A 24350-nucleotide genomic window follows, 5' to 3' on the forward strand; every position below is an offset into this window, starting at 1 on the left:
TTCAGGAATCTAGAGGAAAGAATGTGAATAGAAGAAGTCACAAAGAACTCAATCTTAACACATCCTACGTTTACATCCTACTGTTCTCAGAAAATGTAGCTCAACACTTAAGGCTGCTTTACACACAACGATATCGCTAGTGATCTCGTTAGCGATGTGACACGCCAGATCGCAGATAAGATTTGCCGAGATCGCTCATGTGACCGCCGCATAAAACACGACCTATGAGCGATCTCGGCAAATCGTATGTGCAATCTGGCATGTTACATCGCTAACGAGATCGCTAGCGATATCGTGTAGCAGCCTTTAGACTTGGTGGTTTACATCCCTGTATTTTTATAGACCTTAGGTCAGCACTTGGTGGTTTGCATCCTCGTGTTGTTAGAGATCTTAGGTCAACACGGTGGTTTGCATCTTTGTGACAGAGATCTTAGGTCAACACTTGGTGGTTTGCATCCTTGTGTTGTTAGAGAAATTAGGTCAGCACTTGGTGGTTTGCATTCTTGTGATAGAGATCTTAGGTCAGCATTGGTGATTTGCATCCTTGTGTTGTTAGAGAACTTAGATCAGCACTTGGTACTTTGCATCGTTGTCTTGTTAGAAATCTTAGGTCAGCATTGGTGATTTGCATCCTTGTGTTGTTAGAGAACTTAGGTCAGCACTTGGTGGTTTGCATTCTTGTGATAGAGATCTTAGGTCAGCATTGGTGATTTACATCCTTGTGTTATTAGAGAACTTAGATCAGCACTTGGTACGTTGCATCGTTGTCTTGTTAGAAATCTTAGGTCAGCATTGGTGGTTTGCATCCTTGTGTTGTTAGAAAACTTAGGTCAGCACTTGGTGGTTTGCATCCTTGTGTTGTTAGAGAACTTAGGTCAGCACTTGGTGGTTTGCATTCTTGTGATAGAGATCTTAGGTCAGCATTGGTGGTTTGGATCCTTGAGTTGTTAGAGAACTTAGGTCAGCACTTGTTGGTTTGCATCCTTGTGATAGAGATCTTAGGTCAGCATTGGTGGTTTGCATCCTTGTGTTATTAGAAAACCTAGGTCAGCACTTGGTGGTTTGCATCCTTGTGTTGTTAGAGAACTTAGGTCAGCACTTGGTGGTTTGCATCCTTGTGTTGCTAGAGAACTTAGCTCTGTGCTTGGTGATTTACATCCATGTGTTCTCAGAAAAAAATCAGTCAAGAAAATCTGTAGCACTATTCCCAAAAACTGATGAGATTCACATGACCTTGTTTTTACTTATTTTACAGTAAAATAGAACAAATTGCTGGGAATTTAGATTTGTCTAATGCAACAGACAGAGTGTTTCATTAATATTCATCATTTTATTGTGAAGCTTTAGAATATTATTGTAATGGAAAGTAATGGGTTTCAGTCTACATGGCACAAGGAAATGTAATATTCCACCAACTATCAAATTTAACCAAGAGAATCCAGCGGGCAGAGCTTGTACCAACATTGGGGAAAGGGTACAGATCTGGGAAATAACACACTCATAGGGGTTCAAAATTGATATCCAGGAATAACATGAAGAAGAACCCTCTGATTACAGGGAATGTCTCTCCACAACCAGTAGTGACCACTGATGATCAACCCTGGAAGCTCTGGCTGGTCATACAACCCCTGCAGCGTCCCCTGCAGGAGAAGTGTAGTATTACATACAACTCATTCTAATTAATGGCTGACAATGTGTTTTATAGTCAAGCTGGAACAACTCGAGAGAATGATCTTGGTTAATATAGAGATGTCCCGAGCAAGTGATCTACCTCTATGGTGAGGATATTCCACAGTAAGACATATTGATATGTTTGTACTCCTGGGTTAATAAAAGAATCTTTCACTATATGTCATGTATAGAGCAGACCATGATTTCCGGTGTGACGCTACCATGCCCCAGTGGACAATCGGCACCGGGGACCCAAGCGACCATTTTTGGCCCCTCCGGTATCATGGCCTGGTATAAATGATACCTCTCACCCCTCGAGGCCAAGTTCTCACCTAGTGTGAATGTTGCAGTATTTTCTGCTGTGAATTTTTTGTGAAGAAAATCTCTTATGCAAAGTAAAGTGGATGTGATTTCATGAAAACTAACGCCTGCCGTACATTTAAAATCACTGTCAAGCTGTGCGTTTCTTGGTGCGTTTTTTTCCCTCTAGGATTTTATGGGAAGTCTGAAGAGCTTAGGTCACCACTTGGTGGTTTGCATCCTAGTGTTGTTAGAGAACTTAGATTAGCACTTGGTGGTTTGCATCCTGGTGTTGTTAGAGAACTTAGATTAGCACTTGGTGGTTTGCATCCTGGTGTTGTTTGAGAACTTAGATCAGCACTTGGTGGTTTGCATCCTTGTGTTGTTAGAGAACGTAGGTCAGCACTTGGTGTTTTTTTATCCTTGTGTTGAAACATCCTTGTGAAGAAACACTTGTATAAACGCTGTTACCTGAGGTAAGTGCAGAGTTAAAACCCTGAGTCATTCCAGATCTATTGAAGTCATGTGTCTTTTATTTTCTTGTTGTATTCGCTGATGTTTTTATACCAAATTCTTCAAAAAAGCGCAAAATTAAAAAAAGGCTCCTTGTTTTTGTCTTGTACAGTCCTTTTAACCAGTCCCTTAAAAAGTCAAATGTTTGTCTAAAAATCAGCCCAATTAAAAACCCTGCCGAATTCCTAACTTCGGGCAGGGACTCGGGTGAGAGGCGCCAGGAAAAGACAACATTTTCTAAAAATCGCATGTCCGGATTGTGTCTGGATAAGGAAAGTTGTTGCGGAAGAAAAAAAGACTTTAAATGGAAAGATAACTTTTAAAAATGTTGAAAAAACATATAGAGAATAGGGCGACATACTAAAGTCAGTGATTAAGTGCAAACAACAATTGTGAATCACAACCTAGGCATTTCTGCACAAAAAGATAGATTAAAAAGTAAATCTGCACCAAAAAATGCAGTAAAAAATAAGATGAAAGCAGATTACTACAATGTATTTTGGTGCTGAGACCGGAGAAAAACTCAGCCGAAAAAACGTGAGAACACGATAGCTACAGACGCCCCTGATGACATGATAGACAATATCAGTGAGTCTATATAACATGCAGACAATGTCAGCACGTATTCGAGGGTGCTGCTGATAAGTCTTTGGCTTTGTAATCTTTTTTGGTTTCTATGGTAATGAATGTTACATCACATGAAAGCCTTATGTGTCTAATATATGTTTTCAAAATGTTGTGTTTGTTGCTTATGGCAACAGTGTCCTATGCACGCGGGAAAACAAAATGGCGGAGTCTAATGCGATATTCACAGCAGAGGAGTGATCAAATTCTAGTTTCTGCAAGGAAAGTCCGCGAAGGATATTCATGGTGATATGTCGCAGACATTGGGGGAACGATGCCATTCATATTCCACAGATAAGAACTGGGTTGCCAAATGTAAAACGGGCCACTTCAGCCCCAATGATAAGGAACGTCCTGAACGATCGAGACTGGTTGTTGTTCCGGAGATCGTCGATGCTGTACACAACCTCATACTGGAGAATCCACGAATTTCAGCTTAAGCAATAGCAGACATCATGGGGATTTCCTGGGATCGTGTTTGTGTCATTATCCATGAACATTTAGACATGAGGGAGCAATCTGCAAAGTGGGTCCCCAAATGTCTGACACCAGATCAGAGAAGCATGCGAATGAAAATTCCCAGGCCATTTGTTAGCGTTTCCAGACTGATAAGAACTTCCTGGAGTGACTGGTCACTATGGATGAGACCTGTTTTTATTTGTATGACCCTGAAAACAAGGAGCAGTCAAAAGAGTGGAGGCACAGTGGTTCTCCCCGTCCAAAGAAGTTCAGGGTGCAAAAAACGGCCACTAAGGTGATGGTGTCTTTGTTCTGAGATAAGGAGGGCGTGCTGCTAGTGGACTACCTTCAAAAAGGTTCCACCATCAATGCAAGGTATTACATTGAACTTTTTGACCAATTGAAGGCAGCTCTGAAGGCCAAAAGGCGCGGCAAGCTGTCCAAAGGAATCTTGTTCCTGCACGACAACGCCTGTGCTCACACTGCACAAGCGACCACGGAAAAACAGGCAGAGCTGGGCTTCCAGCTTGTTGACCACCCACCTTATTCACCAGATCTAGCTCCCTCCGACTATCATCTGTTTCCAAACCTGAAGAAACACCTCAAAGGTATCAAATTTCACACCATTTCTGATGCCATGGCTGCTACGGATGCCTGGTTTGAGGCACAACCGAAATCCTTCTTTTTGCTAGGTTTACAGAACTTGGAATACCTATGTAAGTGTGTTGTCATCAGTGAAGAGTATGTGGAATAAATGGAAAGTGTATCGAGTTTATTTCTGGGTAAAGCCAAAGAGTTATCAGCAGCCCCTCTTATATGACATGCAGACAATATCAGTGCATATACTGTAAATGCATGTAATTAGGGTTAAAATAATTTCTGCAAATAGTTTTATAACCCATGTAGCACCGCTTGTTTTCTATAGTCGCCATTTGCACTATCTATTGCTGGCTGCAGAAAGAGTTTACGGAGAAGCCGTCAGTCAGTGCACCATGATGATCTAACAGGACAATTTGTAACTTTTTTATGTCTTTTTCTGAGGTCTTTGATTTACAGTTTGGCCAATGATTACCTCAAAGTGAATGTTCGAGGAAACAAAGAGCCTGTAAAAGTCAAAACAGTGCAACTTTTTTAATGAAATCCAATTGCAAAAAAGTTTTTTGTTTGTTTGCTTTATTCCCCAAACGCGCACGTTTAATTTTTCTGTTGTCTTTGGTTAAAAAAAAAAATGTGGACAACCTGACTAACTTAACTTGGTTTTGGGGTGCACTGGTGAGTAACCTCTTAAAACCATGCAAGGGTCAAGCAGATGTTGCATCGTACTGGAATCTATAGCCCAGAGTAGTGAAGTAATTGGGTCACTTGTAAATGACAGCACAGAGTATTTCAGGAACTGGTTTTTGCTAATTGATTGCTTTCATGCTAGAGAAAGGGAGGGAATCATGAAGTGAAGATGAGAGTGTGAGATACAGAGCAGGGACCCCCAAGTGATGACTCATGTGACAATGATTTCCTTCTCTCCCCTCTAGGATCAGGGCCTCATTCAGGATGAACACTTGTCACTATGATAAACGAATGGACTTTTTCTACAATCAGAGCAATTCGCAGACGGAGGATGAGTGGACCGGGACCAAGCTGATTCTGCTGTTCTGTTTCGGGACTTGCTGCTGCCTGTTCATCTTCATCTCCAACATGTTGGTGATTGCGGCCGTGGTCAGGAATAAGAGATTCCACTATCCCTTCTACTACCTACTGGCCAATCTAGCGGCTGCCGACTTCTTCTCGGGAATCGCCTATGTCTATCTGATGTTCCATACGGGGCCGGTGTCCAAAACCCTAACTGTGCACAAATGGTTCCTGCGCCAGGGCCTCCTAGACACAAGCATGTCCGCCTCGCTGGCCAACCTCCTGGTCATTGCTGTGGAGAGACATATCTCCATTGTCCGGATGAGAATTCACAGCAACCTGACCAAGCGGAGAGTGACCTGTCTGATTCTGCTCATCTGGGGAGTGGCCATTTTTATGGGTGCGCTCCCCACCTTAGGTTGGAATTGCATCTGTGACATAAACACGTGTTCCTCTCTTGCCCCTATCTATAGTCGGAGTTACCTCACTTTTTGGACTGTCTCCAACTTGGCTGTTTTTCTAATCATGGTGGCGGCCTATCTAAGGATCTACACATACGTACAATACAAGACGAACGTGCTATCTCCACACACCACCGGCTCCATAAGTCGACGGCGGACCCCAGTAAAGTTGATGAAGACTGTCATGACTGTGTTGGGTAAGGCTGGTTCCAGGTCTCAAGTCTTATTCTAGTATCTCCATGTTGAGGGTGCACTCAAGTGACAGGAGCCATGTGTGATGCTAATCTATAAGGCACATGTATTCCTACACCCCATAAGGAGGAGGGAGCTGTTGTTTGTAAGATAAAAAGCAATAATTTGACTGATGGCTAATATGGCGGCTATTAAAGCTTCCTCTAAGGTTGTCTATGTAGCTAAAATATCCCAGACTCTATTGATAAATGATATTCTCATACTCTCGCGTCATTGCTGAGCCAGAGCCATTTTCTGTTCAGCATTTCTGGTCACAGTCTCTAGCGTCAGCCATGTTGGCTGTAGCCTAGCTTTGTCAGGCACTGACTCTTTGAGATGGACGCCCCTCTGTCCAGGCCAGATTTCCTGTAACAGATTTAGTGTTTTATTGTATACTAGCTGTACTACCCGACTTCGCCCAGGTTAATAACTGCTGTTAACAAAATAGAATGTATTAACAAAGATTTATTCTGCACACAAAACAAATAGAAATGCAATTATTAAAAGGCAAAAACTAAGCTAATAGAAGCATTTCACAACATACATTTCAACACCCCAAATATTCCACACAGATTTAACTAAATTGGCCAAGTAATTTGCACCGTCTGCCTCTTTCCTCGTTTGTCTCCTTCCCCGTCTGTCTGTCTCTGTCTGTCTCTTTCTCCGTCTGTTTCTGTCTGTCTCTTTCCCCGTCTGTCTCTTTCCCCATCTGCCTATCTCTGTCTGTCTCTTTCCTTGTCTGTCTCTATCTCTCTGTCTCTTTCCCCGTCAGTTTCCATGTCTCTTTGTCTGTGTCTTTTCCTGTCTGTCTCTTTCCCTGTCTGCCTGTCTCTGTCTCTTTCCTTGTCTGTCTCTATTTCTCTGTCTCTTTCCCCGTCTTTCTCTATCAAGGTCTGTGTCTTTCCCCATCTATCTTTGTCTGTCTCTCTGGCTGTCTCGTCCTTCCCTGTCTGCCTGTCTCTGTCCCTGTCTGCATGTCTGTCTGTCTCTTTCCCCATCTGTCTCTTTCCAGGTCTGTCTCTTTCCCTGTCTGTCTCTTTCACCATTTGTCTCTGTCTGTCTCTGTCTGTCTCTCTCTATCCGTGTCCCCACCGACATCTTATTACCTCACATATAAGCTTATTATACTATGAATGTCTTTTGTTCCTATAGCAACCAATCACAGCTCCTACTAATAACCTGTAGTTCCAGGCTCCATTTACTTTAATGGAGGCATGTTTTTTGTAGAGTAAATGGAAAGCGCAGGGTTAAATTTTCCTGTCAAAACATAGTCTACGATGTTCCCTGGGTCACATGAGGTGCCTGTGCAAACTTTCGTGATTGTAAATGCGAGACGGTGCGGATACACTTTTCGTTCCACTTTTTCTCCATTATGTAGATAGGGGCAAAATTGATTGGTAAATTGGAACGCGCGGGGTTAAAATTTCGCCTCACAACATAGCCTATGACGCTCTCGGGGTCCAGACGTGAGACTTTGAGAAGGACGGCTTCACAGAACCTCAGAAATGTCTGACAGAAAATAACTTATAGTGGGGATTTAGGGAACGGTCTAAATGGGAAAACTGTCTTTATGGCCCATAGCAACCAATCACAGAACAGCTTTCATTTCATATAGTGCTGTTGAGAAATGAAAGCTGTGCTGCGATTGGTTGCTATGGGCAACAATAGCAGATTTATTTTTGGACAATTTTCATGAATCTGTTCCAATTACATATTTGATAAAGTTTTCTGGGGGCAGTGAGAGTCATTATAAGTCATCGTCAGCCCCAACACAAATGTCATCTTTTTATTATTTTACCGCATGGTGTCCATAGATGCTAATACTATAGGTGGTCGTCCAGATGGAGGGTCCCCGCTACTCTGTTTATAGAAACAAAGGGTAAAATAAATATAGAAATTTCCAATTTACTTTCCATACCCATCCCTCGGGCCACGGTCACACATTGAGTATTTAGTGAGATTTTTACCTCATTATTTGTAGCCAAAACCAGGAGTTGGTGATAAATGCAGCAGAGACAACCATGTGTCCATTATACGTCTTCTCTGACTGTTCCCCTCCTGGTTTTGTCTTACAAATACTAAGGTAAAAAAAAACTACCCAAATACTGAACGTGTGAACGGGGCCTTATAATCTTCTAGCGCTCTGCTTGCAGTCACCCAATTGAAGTCGCCATTGTATACATCCAATAAGTGTAGGTCCGTCCTGCTCATGTGATAGATACGGAGGTACAGGGCTCGTTACAGTCATCAATGCAGTATCCTGCAATGAGCCGGGCCTGTGTGGTGATGGACACGGAGGTGCAGGGCTCGTTACAGTCATCAGTGCAGTGTCTTGTAATGAGCCGGGCCTGTGTGGTGATGGACACGGAGGTGCAGGGCTCGTTACAGTCATCAGTGCAGTGTCTTGTAATGAGCCGGGCCTGTGTGGTAATGGACACGGAGGTGCAGGGCTCGTTACAGTCATCGGTCATTGTACAGTGTCTTGTAATGAGCCGGGCCTTTGTGGTGATGGACACTGAGGTGCAGGGCTCGTTACAGTCATCAGTGCAGTGTCTTGTAATGAGCCGGGCCTGTGTGATGATGAATACGGAGGTGAAAGGCTTGTTACAGTCAACGGTCATCGTACAGTGTCTTGTAATGAGCCGGGCCTGTGTGATTATGGACACGGAGGTGCAGGGCTCGTTACAGTCATCGCTGAAGGTCCTGTAATAAGCCGGGCCTGTGTGATGTGTCCATAACATGACAAGGACAGGGTAAACGATGCTGTTGGTCGAGGTGCTGTTGGAGGGGGTGCTGTTGGCGGAGGTGTTATTGGCGAGGGTGCTTTTGGCAGAGGTGCTGCTGGCGGAGGTGCTGTTGGCGCGGGTGCTGACAATCTAGTTTTGATGGCGTGTTCTGTATAATGCAGTATGGAGCACCTATGAATTGCCGTGTACAGAGGTGCAGAGCAGGTCGTTGCAGAATGTCCCCTCGTTATAGGACATTATTACATTGCAGAGTATTATATGTATACTGTACATTATGGCCTGTGTCTTTCTCGCTCTTCCCAGTCTGCCGGCTTTTGTTGGGAGCGGACTGTGGTCTCGTGGGCTGGGTGTTTATGTTCTGTCGTTTCCTGCCCGCTGATCGCGCCTCGTGTTGGGACCTGCACAGTTTTGCTGCTTTCTTCATCAAAGTCATTATACAAAAGAGCAGAAACTGGAAAAACTCCCTTCTCTCTGATGAAAGCAGCGATTGCACGGCCGGACGGAGCAATGGAGACGAGCGTCGTGTCCTACAAACCCGACAACAAGACGTTAACCTTCAATTAAATTGGTCATGTTAACCCTTTCCTTGCTGTGCAGATGTGTAGCACATGATAGGAGAATTTTGGAGTTTAAAAGGTTGGGGTCCCTTGTTCAGGACCCTTGTATATTGGCCAAATTCGAGAACAGCTATCTAGAACATGTCTCTCTAAGGAGGACCATGTCTCTCTAAGGAGGACGATGTGTGACGCCCTGGCAAAACCAGGTAGTCACAGATGAGCCCCTGCATAACACCCATCCCCCACTAAGGAAACACACAGACAACCTGAAACCCTAGTCACCCCCTCTTAGGGGAAGACAGACACATCAGTGGGCGTGACCAGGTGGTTGGACATGCCCACCCAGGGGTCTAGACAGCCCGGGGCGGGAAAACAGGGGCTAGTTTAATCTGTAGTTCAGTTTGGAGAGGAGTGTGGGCTGGAGCTAAGTGTAGCTCCAGCAGGAAAAGTTCAAGTTGAATGGTGCCAGGGTAGGAGCTCTGGTACCTTGGCTAGGAGGCAGACGGTGGTCTCCGGTCAGCAGGAGACGGGAAGACGGCTCGGCAGAACCGAGGTGGACCGGGTTGTAGCCTGCCGGTACCGACACGGGGAACCGACCCGGAAACTGGAGCACAAAGGGGGGTACTCGGACCCTGAAGCCAGGACCGGAAACAAGCGGCCTGGGTAATTAACCGATTGAGGCCAGGACTAGAGGTTCTCTCCCACCCAAAGTCCCTCATAGAAGACAACAGCCCACCGATAGGGATAAGAGGTCACCGCCAGGGCCCATAGATCCCACGGGCCAGCGTCTGCGGGCACGGCTCCTTAGGCCACATCCAGCCGGGAATGGACTCCTGAGTTCCAGACTAGGAAGTCCACCTTACACAAAGTCAGTGCAGAGGAAAAGGATAGAGACCACCAGCCCGGGTGGGGGACCCCAATGCAACCGGCCGCGGCACCGGCCACCAGCACCTTGGTTTACCAGAGACTCGTGTGATTTATTGACTGGGAGTAATCAAGCATCCCCCTTGCCGTCGCTACACCCTGCACCAGACACTGGGTTCCGGGGCAACCATTCCTACCCACGGAGGGGTTAACGTCCAGCTGCCACATCTCTCCTGGGTGACCCATAACAGCAGCGGTGGTGTCCCAGCTCACCACACACCGTGGGTGGCGTCACGAACTTAATACGGCCTAGCCCGTACATCTACGTCCCCCCCATTTATTCGGCGTGTCCGCGAGACCCCCGGGTCCGGAGACCCTCGAGCCACCACCCCAGCAGCCCCGAATCCGAGCAGCGCCAGCTGCTGGCACGGGGGCTGCACACGTCTCTCTAAGGAGGACCATATCTCTCTCAGGTGGACCTTTTCACCCCCAGGTGGACCTTTTCACCCTTGGGAGGACCATGTCTCTCTCAGGAAGACTATGTCTCTCTCAGGAAGACCATGTCTCTCTCAGAAGGACCTTGTCTCTCTCAGGAGGACCTTGTCTCTCTTAGGAGGACCTTGTTTCTCTCAGGCGGACCTTTTCTTTCTCAGGCGGACCTTGTCATTCTCAGGCGGACCTTGTTTCTTTCAGGAGGACCATGTCTCTCTCAGGAGGACCATGTCTCTCTCAGGAGGACTATGTCTCTGGACAGGCAATTGATTTTATTGGGCACTGTAATTCTTCATTTTCACTGCAGAGGCGCTGTAGACACCCACACCCTTGCTACAGATCCTCCCACAGATGATTTCCAATGGACCTTTCTTAAAAATAAGACGAGACAGCCATTCTTACAGCACCCAGCCTCTCTGATATTATGGACTCAGCCATACAATGACACCATGTTAGAGTAAGTGCGGCCTTCAGCAATGTTCTTCTTTCTTTCATCCTGTCTTTCTGATGCTCCCAGTAATACCAGTATCATGTGCAGATTGCAGGCAGGAGGCGGACTGGGCAGGAAGTGCATGATGTGAAACTTCAGCCAATAGATGCAGGACAGGAAGTGGTGAGGGGCGTTGATCCATCAGTGGGGGGCGTTGCTCCACCAGTGGCGGGGGGCGTTGTTCTGTCATTGGTGGGGGACGTTGTTCCATCAGTGGTGGGGAGCGTTGTTCCGCCAGTGGTGAGGGCAATGTTCCGCCATCGGCAGGGTGCGTTGTTCCACCAGTGGCGGGGGCATTGTTCCGTCACTAGCAGAGAGTGTTTTTCCACCAGTGGCGGGGGCGTTGTTCCACCAGTGGCGGGGGCGTTGTTCCGCCAGTGGCTGGGGACATGTTCCACTATTTGTTGAGGGCATTGTTTCATCATTAGCGGAGAGCATTGTTTCACCAGTGGCGGGGGGGAGGGGCCTTGTTCCATCAATGCTGGGGACCGTTATTCCACCCAATAATTATGTCATGCTGTGTTACATTCCCACGTTGGACAGAGCAGTTTTTGCAAGTGCAAAATATTTAGTGAAAAAAATTTGCAAAACTAATTTTTTGTCTCAAATACAAACATTTAAGCAAAAAAAACCAAAAACATTCCTGAAAGAAGGGCAGAACCTGAAATAATAATTTTTCAAAGAGAATTTGTTGATCTGGTCGTGGTTTTCTGCTGCTGACGCCTGTCTTCTCTCTCCAGGTGCGTTCGTCGTGTGCTGGACGCCGGGGATGGTCGTCCTTCTTCTCGATGGCCTGAATTGCACTACATGCGGCCTACAGCAGGTCAAGCGTTGGTTTCTTCTCCTCGCCCTGATGAATGCTATAATGAATCCCATTATCTACTCATACAAGGATGACGAGATGTGGAGGACTTTCAAGAGCATGATCTGCTGCCTCAGATACAGCGGGAAACGCCGCTCAACCAGGTTTCCATCCACTGTGCACAGTACAAGAAGTAACGACACTACCAGTTATTATCTAGAGGACCTCGCCAATCAGCTACCACCGGAAAAAGTCCCCTAGCGGTACGAGCAGACCGCCGACACCCCAGCGCTACCTCTAGCGGTACGAGCAGACCGCTGACACCCCGGCGCTACCTCTAGCGGTATGAGCAGACTGCTGACACCCCGGCAATACCCCTAGCGGTATGAGCAGGCCGCTGACACCCTGGCGCTATCCCTAACGGTACGAGCAGACCGCTGACACCCCTGCGCTACCCCGATATTTATAAGTGTGTATTGTACAGTATCACAGTCATGTGATATAAAGCCGCCCATGGAATATCCCGCGTACAGGCGGCACCTGCTTAGTGAGTCTTAGAAATGGCATTGTTGTGGGTAATTGTTTTCCGCATTTGTATGTGTAGTGTATATTTTATACGTTTATCTCAGGCAGAGAATGTGCATTTTGCTGAATGTACAAGTATGATGACCCTGGCGTATGACGGCATACCATGGGTTGGCCATATTACTTGTAGGCACTGGAGTAGCTGGCAGTTGGGACCACAGTTATCGTCTGTGTCGTCTATCGTCCTGGTCAGGGGGGTACATATAGAAGTACCCTTCATGGCTACTACAAAGTCATCAAAGAAATGATGCAAAGTGGTAAGAAACAGCTGGCTCTTCATCCTGGGTCGTAGCACTCATAAGGGTCCATAAGGGGTGGAGGGTAGTTTGATCTTTGCTATGTGCATCATCAATTAATGTCAGAAGTTTTGATTGTTGAGGGTCCTGGTCCTGAGACGCCCCCAGAGATTTCTCTGCTGGACTCCATGCCCCTTTGGTTGGGTTTGGTTCAGTTTGACTCATCCTCGCAGATTCCGGGTCAGGGATCTACAGCATCACAGATAATTATGGACTCAAACACCGATAAACACAACATTTTGTTTCGTACTTTGCTTTGGACCCTTGTGAAAAAATTTCAAAACGGCTGCCATTTTTAGAGCCACAGTTCCCTATTAAGCCCCATATGTAAAGTAATTTTTGAGATTACTGTAAATCTATTGTGCTGCTATGAGGTCCCCAAAGCCTTGGTGTAGGAGTTCATGGTGGTCTTATTCAGCGTCTCCAGGGCTGGAGAAAATCTTTACAGAGTTCATTATTTCTATAGCGATCGCAATATAAGCGAAATAAGGACATGGGAGCCCAGAAGTCGTCCTTATCTGCTCCTAGGGAGAGGGGTACAGAAATAAAACTGGAGCCGAGAATGTGCCGGACTCCTGACATGGGATGGGAATGAATCAGCACCAGAAGGGGGGCTCCAGTGTAACCTCCAATGGAGCCATTCACTATAACGAGGCAGGTGGTAGCCGGACCACCAGATGGAGGACACAAGTAACTCATTCATCAGGGGCTGTGTGTGAACCCCTATTTTAAGGGTTTTGGATGCTGGTGGTGTCCCCAATGTGGGAATATATGTGCTGTGAGCGTCACCTTACAATGACACACACAACCCTGGCTGTGTAGACAAGGGGCAGCGTATATGAAATTACATACATGATCTAAACCTCGTGAAGCCGCGGCCCGAGCGACAACGGGTCATAATCCAATCTATCACATTATATCCTAAATGTGGAGTCAAACCTCCATATGTATCGAGTTTACAATCTCCTATGACCATGGGAATGTCCACATGATTGGGTTTCATGGTGGTCCATGGAAGATTTTATGCTTGCACTGACATGGTGGGGCTGTATGTACAGTATATAGAGCAGAGACACGATATGGTGTCGATGTACGCCATATCCATGTCACACATATACTAAATACTTCCTACACCTACTTCTTCAGAGAAGTTCAGCGGGACCTCTTATTAAGCCACAGTAGACTCAGGTCAGTAATACTTCATTTCACCTGCAGAGGAAATAAACACCTGCTGCCATGTGCCCTCACAGGTTCAGCTTGGGAAATGTAGTGTAACAGCCCCCAACATTACCAACCTCATCGTTCTGATTTTAGTAAATGACTGTTGCTCCCAGGCAATGGCGTAGAGGGTTGTGTCAGTGCTGCCCATCTGGGGTGCTGTGGATGGTTGTGCCAGTGGTGCCCCATCTGGGGAGCTGTGGATGGCTGTGCCAGGGCTGTCCATCTGAGGTGCTGTGGATGACTGTGCCAGTGCTGCCCATCAGGGGTGCTGTGGATGGTTGTGCCAGTGCTGCCCATCTGGGGTGCTGTGGATGGTTGTGCCAGTGCTGCCCATCAGGGGTGCTGTGGATGACTGTGCCAGGGCTGCCCATCTGAGGTGCTGTGGATGGTTGTGCCAGTGCTGCCCATCAGGGGTGCTGTGGATGGTTGTGCCAGTGCTGCCCATCAGGGGTGCTGTGGATGGTTGTGCCAGTGCTGCCCATCAGGGGTGCTGTGGATGGTTGTGCCAGTGCTGCCCATCTGGGGAGCTGTGGATGGTTGTGCCAGTGCTGCCCATCAGGGGTGCTGTGGATGGTTGTGCCAGTGCTGCCCATCAGGGGTGCTGTGGATGGTTGTGCCAGTGCTGCCCATCAGGGGTGCTGTGGATGGTTGTGCCAGTGCTGCCCATCTGGGGTGCTGTGGATGGTTGTGCCAGTGCTGCCCATCAGGGGTGCTGTGGATGGCTGTGCCAGTGCTGCCCCATCTGGGGAGCTGTGGATGACTGTGCCAGGGCTGCCCATCTGGGGAGCTGTGGATGGCTGTGCCAGGGCTGCCCATCTGAGGTGCTGTGGATGACTGTGCCAGTGCTGCCCATCTGGGGTGCTGTGGATGGTTGTGCCAGTGCTGCCCATCTAGGGTGCTGTGGATGGGTTTCCATTGCATGATTGCTGATGCCGATGAAATTAAGAGGAGTTTTCTTAGTTCCATGTCCTGAATGAGGGAATTTCGAGATCAGGATCGCCATCTTATATTCAGCCGTTATAAAGTGCGTCACTCTCTCCAGAGGATCCCTCCTGTCCTGTGTGTCACAGATAATCCATATAATTATTTGGAGATTGTGCCGTCCACCTGAGTGCACTTGAAAAAGTGTTTTGTATCATAATAGGTGTACAAAGGTTGGGTCTAGTGCTGCCCCCTCCAGTCAGAGAAGGGACCCAACGAACCTTTCCCACCAGACCAGAAGGCCACAGGTCGAGGATGGGGGCCTCTCTTCTCCAATGCGTGGGGAGAGCCGGTGTGCTCACAGCATCCCCCCCCAAGAGGAAGAAAGAGCTCAGATCTCCTCCCAGAGGAGACGATCCGGGGGTCTGTGGGGGTGGGCGGAACCTGATGGCCACACACTGCCCCCTTAAAACAAATCAGGAGGGAACCCATAAGGGAACCGCACCATGAAAAGTGCTTATGATGGACACATGTTAAAAAGGCGACAGCAAATAAAAATAATAATAAGTGGAAACTTTAGTGAAATCCTGATTGAAGCTTCCATCCGGAAATGTATAAAGTTCCCCATTTTAACCAAAAGGCCCAGAATAAGGGTGTGTGCCCTAAAGAATAAAGGGAAGTACTGAAAAAAGGGTCAAAAACGTAAATGGGGGATCACAAAGCCTGCCAGTCCAGACACTGCGGGGTCACACAGCTTATCAGTCCAGACATTGCGGGGTCACACAGCCTACCAGTCCAGACACCGCGGGGTCACACAGCCCGCCAGTCCATAGTCCGCAGGATCACCGCACCTGGGGCACTCCTAAATGGCAGGATACTTTGCTCATCACTTCATCCTGTGGGTCAGCGTTACCGAACCGGATGACTGTACTAACCGCGTGCTGTGCACCCCGAGCGTCCGTCCACATTAATGCCTCATCCCCAGATAATAAACCCCTGCAATAATGCTCCACGTGTCCTGTGGTGGCGCTGCAGGGACATTTAACACCAACACCAGGTTTCCGCACAGATTACAGCCGACCACAGGGGTCCAGCTCAAAGGGCAATTTCTGATTTATTTATTGTTAAGAAAATGTTCTAACAAGTAGCAATTATCCAAAGTATAAAACCCCTTGAAATCATGTATCATCCTAAAACATGTAATTCCCGAGGTTTCCTGTATCTTGACTTGTATTGTAGACGTCTGTCAGTCTATAAAATATCATTTGTGAATCTTGTGTAATTTCTTCCCTGTATTGTACTGTAAGGATCTAAGTGTTGTGTCAATGTCACCTGCATGGTTACCCTCACTCCCTCCTCGTATTCCTTGTGAACATAATGTGTACTGTCCGGGTCACTCATAAACTGAGGTATGTAACAATGTAACTATGATAGGATTCTGTCTGCAGTCACCACTAGGGGGAGCTCCCTGTATACAGAGATACACGATAAGATCCTGTCTGCAGTCACCACTAGGGGGAGCTACCTTTAAAAATGATAAGATCCTGTCTGCAGCCACCACTAGGGGGAGCTCCCTGTATACAGAGATACATGATAAGATCCTGTCTGCAGTCACCACTACGGGGAGCTCCCTGTATGCAGAGATACGTAATAAGATTCTGTCTGCAGCCACCACTAGGGGGAGCTCCCTGTGTACAGAGATACATGATAAGATTCTGTCTACAGCCACCACTAGGGTGAGCTCCCCGTATACAGAGATATATGATAAGATCCTGTCTGCAGCCACCACTAGGGGGAGCTCCCTGTATTCAGAGATACATGATAAGATTATGTTTGCATCCACCACTAGGGTGAGCTCCCCGTATACAGAGATATATGATAAGATCCTGTCTGCAGCCACCACTTGGGGGAGCTCCCTGTATTCAGAGATACATGATAAGACCCTGTCTGCAGCCACCACTTGGGGGAGCTCCCTGTATTCAGAGATACATGATAAGACCCTGTCTGCAGCCACCACTAGGGGGAGCTCCCTGTATACAGAGATACATTATAAGACCCTGTCTGCAGCCACCACTAGGGGGAGCTCCCTGTATACAGAGATACATTATAAGATTCTGTCTGCAGCCACCGCTAGGGGTAGCTCACTCTATACAGAAATACATAATAAGATTATGTCTGCAGCCACCACTAGAGGGAGATTCCTGTATACAAAGATACATGATCAGATTATGTCTGCAGCTACCATTACAGGTAGCTCCCTGTATACACAGATACATAATAAAATTATGTCTGCAGTCACCACTAGGGGGATCTTGGATTTCAGTAGTAGTTCGATATAGAAATCAATAGTTAGGAGCTCCCTCTAGTGATGGCTGCAGACTAACACATTTTGTTTTAATTAATGTGTGTAGAGGGTTTTGGTGTTTTCTAGAAAGAGCATGGAGCTATGTGCAACAAAATATATAAGTATAAATCATCCTGGGGTTTTCTGGGAGGGACATTCTTGATATTATTCAGAATTAAGCAGAATTGCAGGAACGTATTAGATGATCAGGTTCCATTTACTCCGCACTCTCGGTCATATAAGACTGACAGAGAATATAGCGCTATCAGGTTTGTTGTCATTGCTGCCATTTATCTGCAGATATCCACACATTTCAGGGGGAACATTATCACCGAGCAGCAGATACAGGAGCTGTGTGTACATCACTGCGGCATATGTCGCCCCACTGCACTGTGCGCCGCTATGGTTTGCTGGTCAGATCAGGACGTTTTACTGTTGTTAATAAAGACTCTTACTCATTTCTGTCTCTGCTGGGATTTATTTAACCTCAAAGGCTGAAATTTCTGCACCAAAAACCTTTTTCTGGGCTGGAAAAACACTGCGTAAACTACACGTTTTTGCTGCGCTTTTTTCCTATTAATTTGAATGGGTGAAAAATAAAACAAAAAGGTTGAAAGAATCGACGCTGCAGAAGTGAAAAATCGCTGATGATCGAAATCTTCAAGGAAGAAACTAAAGCGGGCTTTACACACTGCGATATCGGTCCTGATATCGCTAGTGTGGGTACCCGCCCCCATCTGTTGCGCGACATGGGCAAATCGCTGCCCGTGCCGCACAACATTGCCCAGACCCGTCACACTACTTACCTGCCCGGCGACGTCGCTGTGACCGGCGAACCGCCTTCTTTCTAAGGAGGCGGTCCGTGCGGCATCACAGCGACGTCACTGAGCGGCCGCCCAATAGCAGCGGAGGGGCGGAGCTGAGCGGGACGTAACATCCCGCCCACCTCCTTCCTTCCGCATAGCGGCCGGGAGGCAGGTAAGGAGAGCTCCTCGTTCCTGCGGTGTCACACGGAGCGATGTGTGCTGCCGCAGGAACGAGGAACAACCTCGTTACTGCTGCAGTAACGATTTTTGAGAATGGACCCCCATGTCATCGATGAGCGATTTTGCACGTTTTTGCAACGATGCAAAATCGCTCATCGGTGTCACACGCAACGGCATCGCTAATGCGGCCGGATGTGCGTCACCAATTCCGTGACCCCAAAGAGTTCGCATTAGCGATGTCGTAGCATGTAAAGCCCCCTTTACAGTGTGTACAGATTTCAGGAGACTCCTTCACTTTCCACTCATATTGTGCAAAGAAAAGTGGAAAAAAGCAACTTGTGAACAAGCTCTTATGTTCCTTGTTTTCAAAATGCCACAGTAAATCCTTTCTCCATATTTTCTGATGATGTCCTTTACTTAAACCCTATGGAAAGAAGTCAGAGACCTCTTAAAGCAATTAACTACAAAAGATATAAATCTTAAGGCCGCTTTACACGCTACGACATCGCTCAAGCGATCTCGTTGGGGTCACGGAATTTGTGACGCACATCCGGCCGCTTTAGCGATGTCGTTGCGTGTGACACCTATGAGCGATTTTGAATCCTCGCAAAAACGTTCAAAATCGCTAATCGGTGACATGCCCCCCTATTCCCAATTATCGTTGCTGCTGCGTGTACGATGTAGTTCGTCGTTCCCGAGGCAGCACACACCGCAGGAACGAGGAACCTCACCTTACCTGCGGCCGCCGGCAATGCGAAAAGAAGGAGGTGGGCGGAATGTTCCGCCCGCTCATCTCCGCCCCTCCGCTTCTATAGGCCGGCCGCTTAGTGACGTCGCTGTGACGCCGAACAACCCGCCCCCTTAAAAAGGAGGCAGTTCGCCGGTCACAGCGACGTCGCTAGGCAGGTAAGTAGTGTGACGGGTCTGAGAGATGTTGTGCGCCATGGGCAGCGATTTGCCCGTGTCGCACAACTGATGGGGGCGGGTACGCACGCTAGTGATATCGGTAACGATATCGCAGCGTGTAAAGAGGCCTTTACTCCAGAATTGGTTATTCTTTCCATAGGGTTAGAACAATACGAGAAAAAATATAGATACATTGTCTGTCATGTTTTCTTAGTTATTAAGAATTTACTAGCAGCCAACTGGAGAGAAGAAAGAATACCACCTATTTCAGTAGTTACGGACAGGGTTTCAGCTCATAATTTATGTATATGAGTATAATATTGCGTTAAAAGAAAAAAACTATCAAAGATATAAAATAAGATGGTCTCTTTGGTCCCAGATGTACATGCCAAACCTTGTTTTGACTTAGTTCCTTGACATTCTCTAAATATAAATGTAATATGTTATTTCCGAATGTGTTTATTTACTGTGCTAAATGAATATGAGTTTATAATCTTGCTTGACTTTGAAACTTAACAAATTGCCTCAACGTCTTCCTCCTTCCCCTTTTTATTCCCTAACTACTTCCATTACCACTTTCCCTCCAATACCCTTCCCCATCCACTTCTAGCCTACCCTTTCTTCCCTTCCTCTTCCCCTTCTTTGTTCTATCAACAATATTTTTAAGAATGCATTTTAAATACTTCAATTACCCCCTCCCCTGTTATTGTAAACCCCTTAAAATTTAATAAAGTATACAAAATGCCACAGTAATAGAGATGAGCAGCCGTCAGACATGTAACGTAGCAGCAATGATCTGCCACAAAGCGAGTTTATTGGCGGATCCCATCAGCGATCAAGGTCCAGAGCTCAGGAATCAGCGGCTTCAGGAGCTGCTTCACAAAATGCTGGGAAAGGAGCAGAAAGGCCACATGTTCCCTAAGCAGAATAATGCCGTCCAAAAAAGAAGGGACACTGCCAGCAGAATGTGTCACTGTTAACCAGCACCAGCCGGGACTTTCTGAAGGTAAATCCATTTGTCAATTGTGGTGCCGTACACTGCATAAAAAAGGGCTGTGAAAGAGTCCTTTGCAAATTAAAGCTCAAGGATAGGGATGAGTGGACCGGGCCCCATGGATGTTCGGATTCCCTGAGTTTGGCAGAACCTTGGTTAAAAGGTTTGGTTCAGCACGCAGACGCCAACCCTATAGAAGTCAATGGAGACCCAAACTTCTGTGATGTTAAATGGTGGTAGTAAGTGCTATGGGGCTGCAGAAAGAAGCAAAATGAGGGTAAGAGCAGGACAATTGCCCTGCAAATAAATATGGATAGGGAATAACTAAATAATTTTAAAAAACAGCATGAGGTTCCCCCTATTTTTGATAACCAGCCAAGGTAAAGTAGACATCTTCGGTTGGTATTATCAGGCTGGGGAGGCCCAAGGTTATTTGGCCCTTCCCAGCCTAGAAATAGCAGAACGCAGCCGCTCCAGAAGTGGTGCACCATTAGGGCTCATGTGCACGTTGCCGAATTTCATGCATTTACGCTGCGTATTGCACTGCAGTGAAAATTCATGCATCCTGGGTCAATGCACAATCTATGAAAGTTGTCCATGAGACGTGCGCATGTTGCTTTTATGAACGCAGCGATTTGGGTGCTAAAATTTTGACCCAAATCCGTGCGTTCGTAAAAGCAGCATGTCAATTATTTCTGCGTTCTGGATGCAGCTCCCACTCTGTCTATGGTGGGAGCAGCATCCTGAGCGCATGAAATCGGCTTTTTTTAACAAAAATACTGCATTCATTCTGCAGCGATTTGAAGCGCACATGTGCTCTCAAATCGCCGCAGAATAATCAGCAGTTACGTACGCATGAGCCCTTAGCTGTTCCGATTCTGGAGCTCCAACCGGCTCTTTCTGATTGTCTTGGTGCAGTAGCAATCTGGGTAATATATGGGGTTGATGTCAGCTGTGAATTAACAGCTGGCATCAAGCCCAGGGGTTAGTAATGGAGAGGCGTCTATCAGACACCATCATTACTAAACCGGTAAGTATAGAGTTAAAAAATACACACAGGAAAAAAGTTTATTTGATAAAGACTCCACCACACTCCCTTGTTCACAAATTTATTAGTTTAAAAAATGTCTCTAAATTACAACGTAATCCAGTGGGGTAATGTCCCACGAAGCTTATCGAATCCTATAGAGCTGCATTCTGAGAACGTTCCTCCATAAGTCACTGCCAGTCAGTGGTAGGTAGGAGCATGAGAAATTCTGGGCTGCCACTGATTGACCGGGAGTGACCTGTGGAGCCTTGTCCTGAGGACTGTCTAAGAACGAGGCTCCATCGGACTCAATGGACTTCATGGGAACTACATCACTGGATTACGTTGAAAGTTCAAGGATTTTTTTAAATTAATAAATCAGTGAATGAGGGAGTATGAAGGAGTCTTTATTCAAATAAACTTTTTTTTCCTGCGTATGTGTTTGTTTTTTACTCTACATTTTCCGGATGTCTGATAGACGCCTCTCCATTACTAATCCCTGGGCTTGATGCCAGCTATAAGTTCACAGCTGATATCAACCCCATATATTACCCTGATTGCCACTGCACTAAGGCATTCGGGAAGAGCCTGAGTGAAGTGCTAGAAATGGAGCATCTAATAGATGTGCCAATTCTGGGGCAGCTGCGTGCTGCTATTTTTAGGCTGGGAAGGGCCAAATAACCATGTGTCTTCCCAGCCTAATTCCAGTCTCAGCTGTCTGCTTTACCTGCGCTGGTTAACAAAAATGTCAGGACCTCAAGTCATTTGTTAAAATTTTTTATTAGTTAAGAATAAAAACACTTTTCAGTGCCCCATGAAAGACACTAAAGTGTACAAGTTGGGGACTTACTTTGCTTTAGTCAATTTCCAGAGGACAGTGTGCCGAACATCACGTCACCAGGTCCTATATAGACCCAATATGGCCTGACCAATCAAAGCCATGCCAGTACTCGGCATGGCTGTGATGGCTGCAGAAGTGCCTTTCAACAATCTTTATTAAGCATATGAAGAGCGTCCAAACTTGCCGACGGACTTCCTGGTAGATGGGCAGAGTAATCTACTGTGGTCCACGCATGCGCTGGTCCAGAGATCACTTATGGGTCATCGAGAGCTACACAAGGGCAAATACTCTGCACATGCGCCACTGCTCAGGAACCAGGCTTTGTCCATTCTGTGAATCCACGGTAATCAGCTTAGCAGGGGTGGGATGATGGCAGATTGGGCAGGACACGTAGACATCTGGATACATCCAGTGGACACTTGAACCTTCATCTGCCACTGTACAGGAGTTGTTCATTAATGGATAGAACCTTGGAAGGATGTTTTCAGGGAGGTAGGTGCAGTTTGTAAGTTTACGGGGTACAGTTTCCTGTACTCCTGCTGACTGTTTCCTTTTAATTGCTGTCTATGTAGTATATGGATTGGCCAGATTCATTTTAGCAACCACATTTTCTTTGTTTATGACCCCCCCTTGCCCCATAAACCTCCATACAAACTTGAAAAACACATTCACGTTTGTCCGAAGCAATTAAATCCTATTACGTGCCTACAGAACCCCCCAAAGGACGGACTCCTGGATGAGCAGCTGCCGGGATTTACGCTGGTTTTTCCCTAATGTCACATTTACGAGTCTTTATTCTCTCTGTGGTCTCATTAGAGACCGCGATTTACAGTAATCCGGGCATTTTCCTTCCATCCAACAATAAAATGAACGGAGAACGAGTCTGAGAAGATGTCAAACCCCGAAATAAGGCAAAGATCTCAGTGAGATGGAAAGTGACGCAATGTTAGAGACGTTACATAAGGAACATGTAAGGACAGAGACAAGAGGAGGAAAAGACTCTCACCCGTCCTGTGCCAACTGGAAAAGTCAAGAAATGTGCTCAGCGCCACACGCCCTGCAGGCTGACTGCTCAGACGAGAACTATCGGCAAGGTAAAGGGGTTTTCCAGGATCAAGAGAAATTCCTGCAATCACAGTGCGAATTGCCAAATTATGACAATGTGCACACAGTCAGGATTCCCCTCTATTTCCTGAGTCAGCAGGTGGTCAGTGCCTATAGATTCTCCAGTTTATACCATTAGCCACCCACTAGCCCTGGAAATAAAAGGGAATCCTGACAGCATGCACATTGCATATTGCACATTGCCACAATTTGGTGATTTGCAATCACTCAGAGTGACTGCAAGATGTCCTCTTCAGCCCGGGAAACCACTTTAATGAATTATTGGTGTGGACTTTTCCCTCAACATCAGATGGCTGCAATACAGCTGCATATTATTGTGTAACTGCAAAATCTTGATAAATAGTTTTCAGAGCAAATGCAATAAAAATGTCTTCCAGAAATGATAAAGTGGATGTGAACCGAGGCAGAGAATCAGTCTTCACTGCAGTTCTAAAATATCAGAGCACCAGGAGGATCAAGATGAACAGAGCTATAGGTCTCTCCTATATGGGGATGTGTATAACATTGTAGCTCATATACACTTTTTGTTACACTGATCTATGAGCCAGAATGGAGAGCTTTTCCTCCTGCTGTGGCGGACTCATGTCAGTCTACTATATTGGCAGCCATTCCTCTGCATCCCGCCATATAACACTATATCTCCCCAGTAGTGGCCGAAACAGGTGAAGTGCCTACTTGGTGGTGGCTTCATCCTAAGAAATCAGCTGTTTACCAAAACTGTTAATAACAGAGGACAAAGAAATCAGCTGATCGAGGCAATGATCGAAATTCAAAGGGGATGGTCTTGTATAGCACCACCTCTTTAACTTAATAACAATACTATAGTAGGTGTGACGCAGTGACTACCGGGGATCCGCCAGGTATAAGGGAACTCCTGGCAAGTACCGCAACACACTGTGTACACCAGGAACATGTTACAATGGTGGGCCGTGGCGCTAGGGAGAGGGGAGTGAGGTCATCTCCTGTCACTCACCTGAGGCTGATCCCTGCCCTCTGTAATATCCCTATACGGGTCCTTTCCCCTGCCACCGATCACGTGCCTAGGACCTCTCTTGCCGTGAATTCACCCTGGCTAGTGAAAAGGACAGCGAGAGCACTGGTCTCACCATTGCAATAATACAACACAGGGGTAGGGAGACAGATAGAGGGAAAATAATCACAATAAGAAAACATTCCAAGCATTCCAATATTGCAGAAATGTATAGTAAATGCAGAACCGAGCAATGGGATGCGATCACTTGCGTCTATCAGTGGGGAGGTGGTCGAA

General features: G+C 46.6%; 1 protein-coding gene across 2 annotated transcripts in view; it reads left to right on the forward strand.

Annotated features, from left to right (window-relative positions):
• LPAR3 (lysophosphatidic acid receptor 3) overlaps positions 1 to 17662 on the forward strand; it is a 19864-nt gene extending 2202 nt beyond the window's left edge. For both annotated transcript variants that reach the window (XM_075320206.1, XM_075320205.1), the window contains 2 exons: positions 5097 to 5851; positions 11776 to 17662. In XM_075320206.1, the coding sequence (XP_075176321.1) occupies positions 5116 to 5851; positions 11776 to 12098 (1059 nt within the window). In that variant the 5' untranslated portion in view covers positions 5097 to 5115 and the 3' untranslated portion in view covers positions 12099 to 17662. The remainder of the gene's footprint in view (positions 1 to 5096; positions 5852 to 11775) is intronic.
• The last annotated feature ends 6688 nt before the right edge of the window (positions 17663 to 24350 follow it).

This window comes from Anomaloglossus baeobatrachus, chromosome 8 (genome assembly GCF_048569485.1).
Source record: "Anomaloglossus baeobatrachus isolate aAnoBae1 chromosome 8, aAnoBae1.hap1, whole genome shotgun sequence".
Classification (NCBI taxonomy): Eukaryota; Metazoa; Chordata; class Amphibia; order Anura; family Aromobatidae; genus Anomaloglossus; species Anomaloglossus baeobatrachus.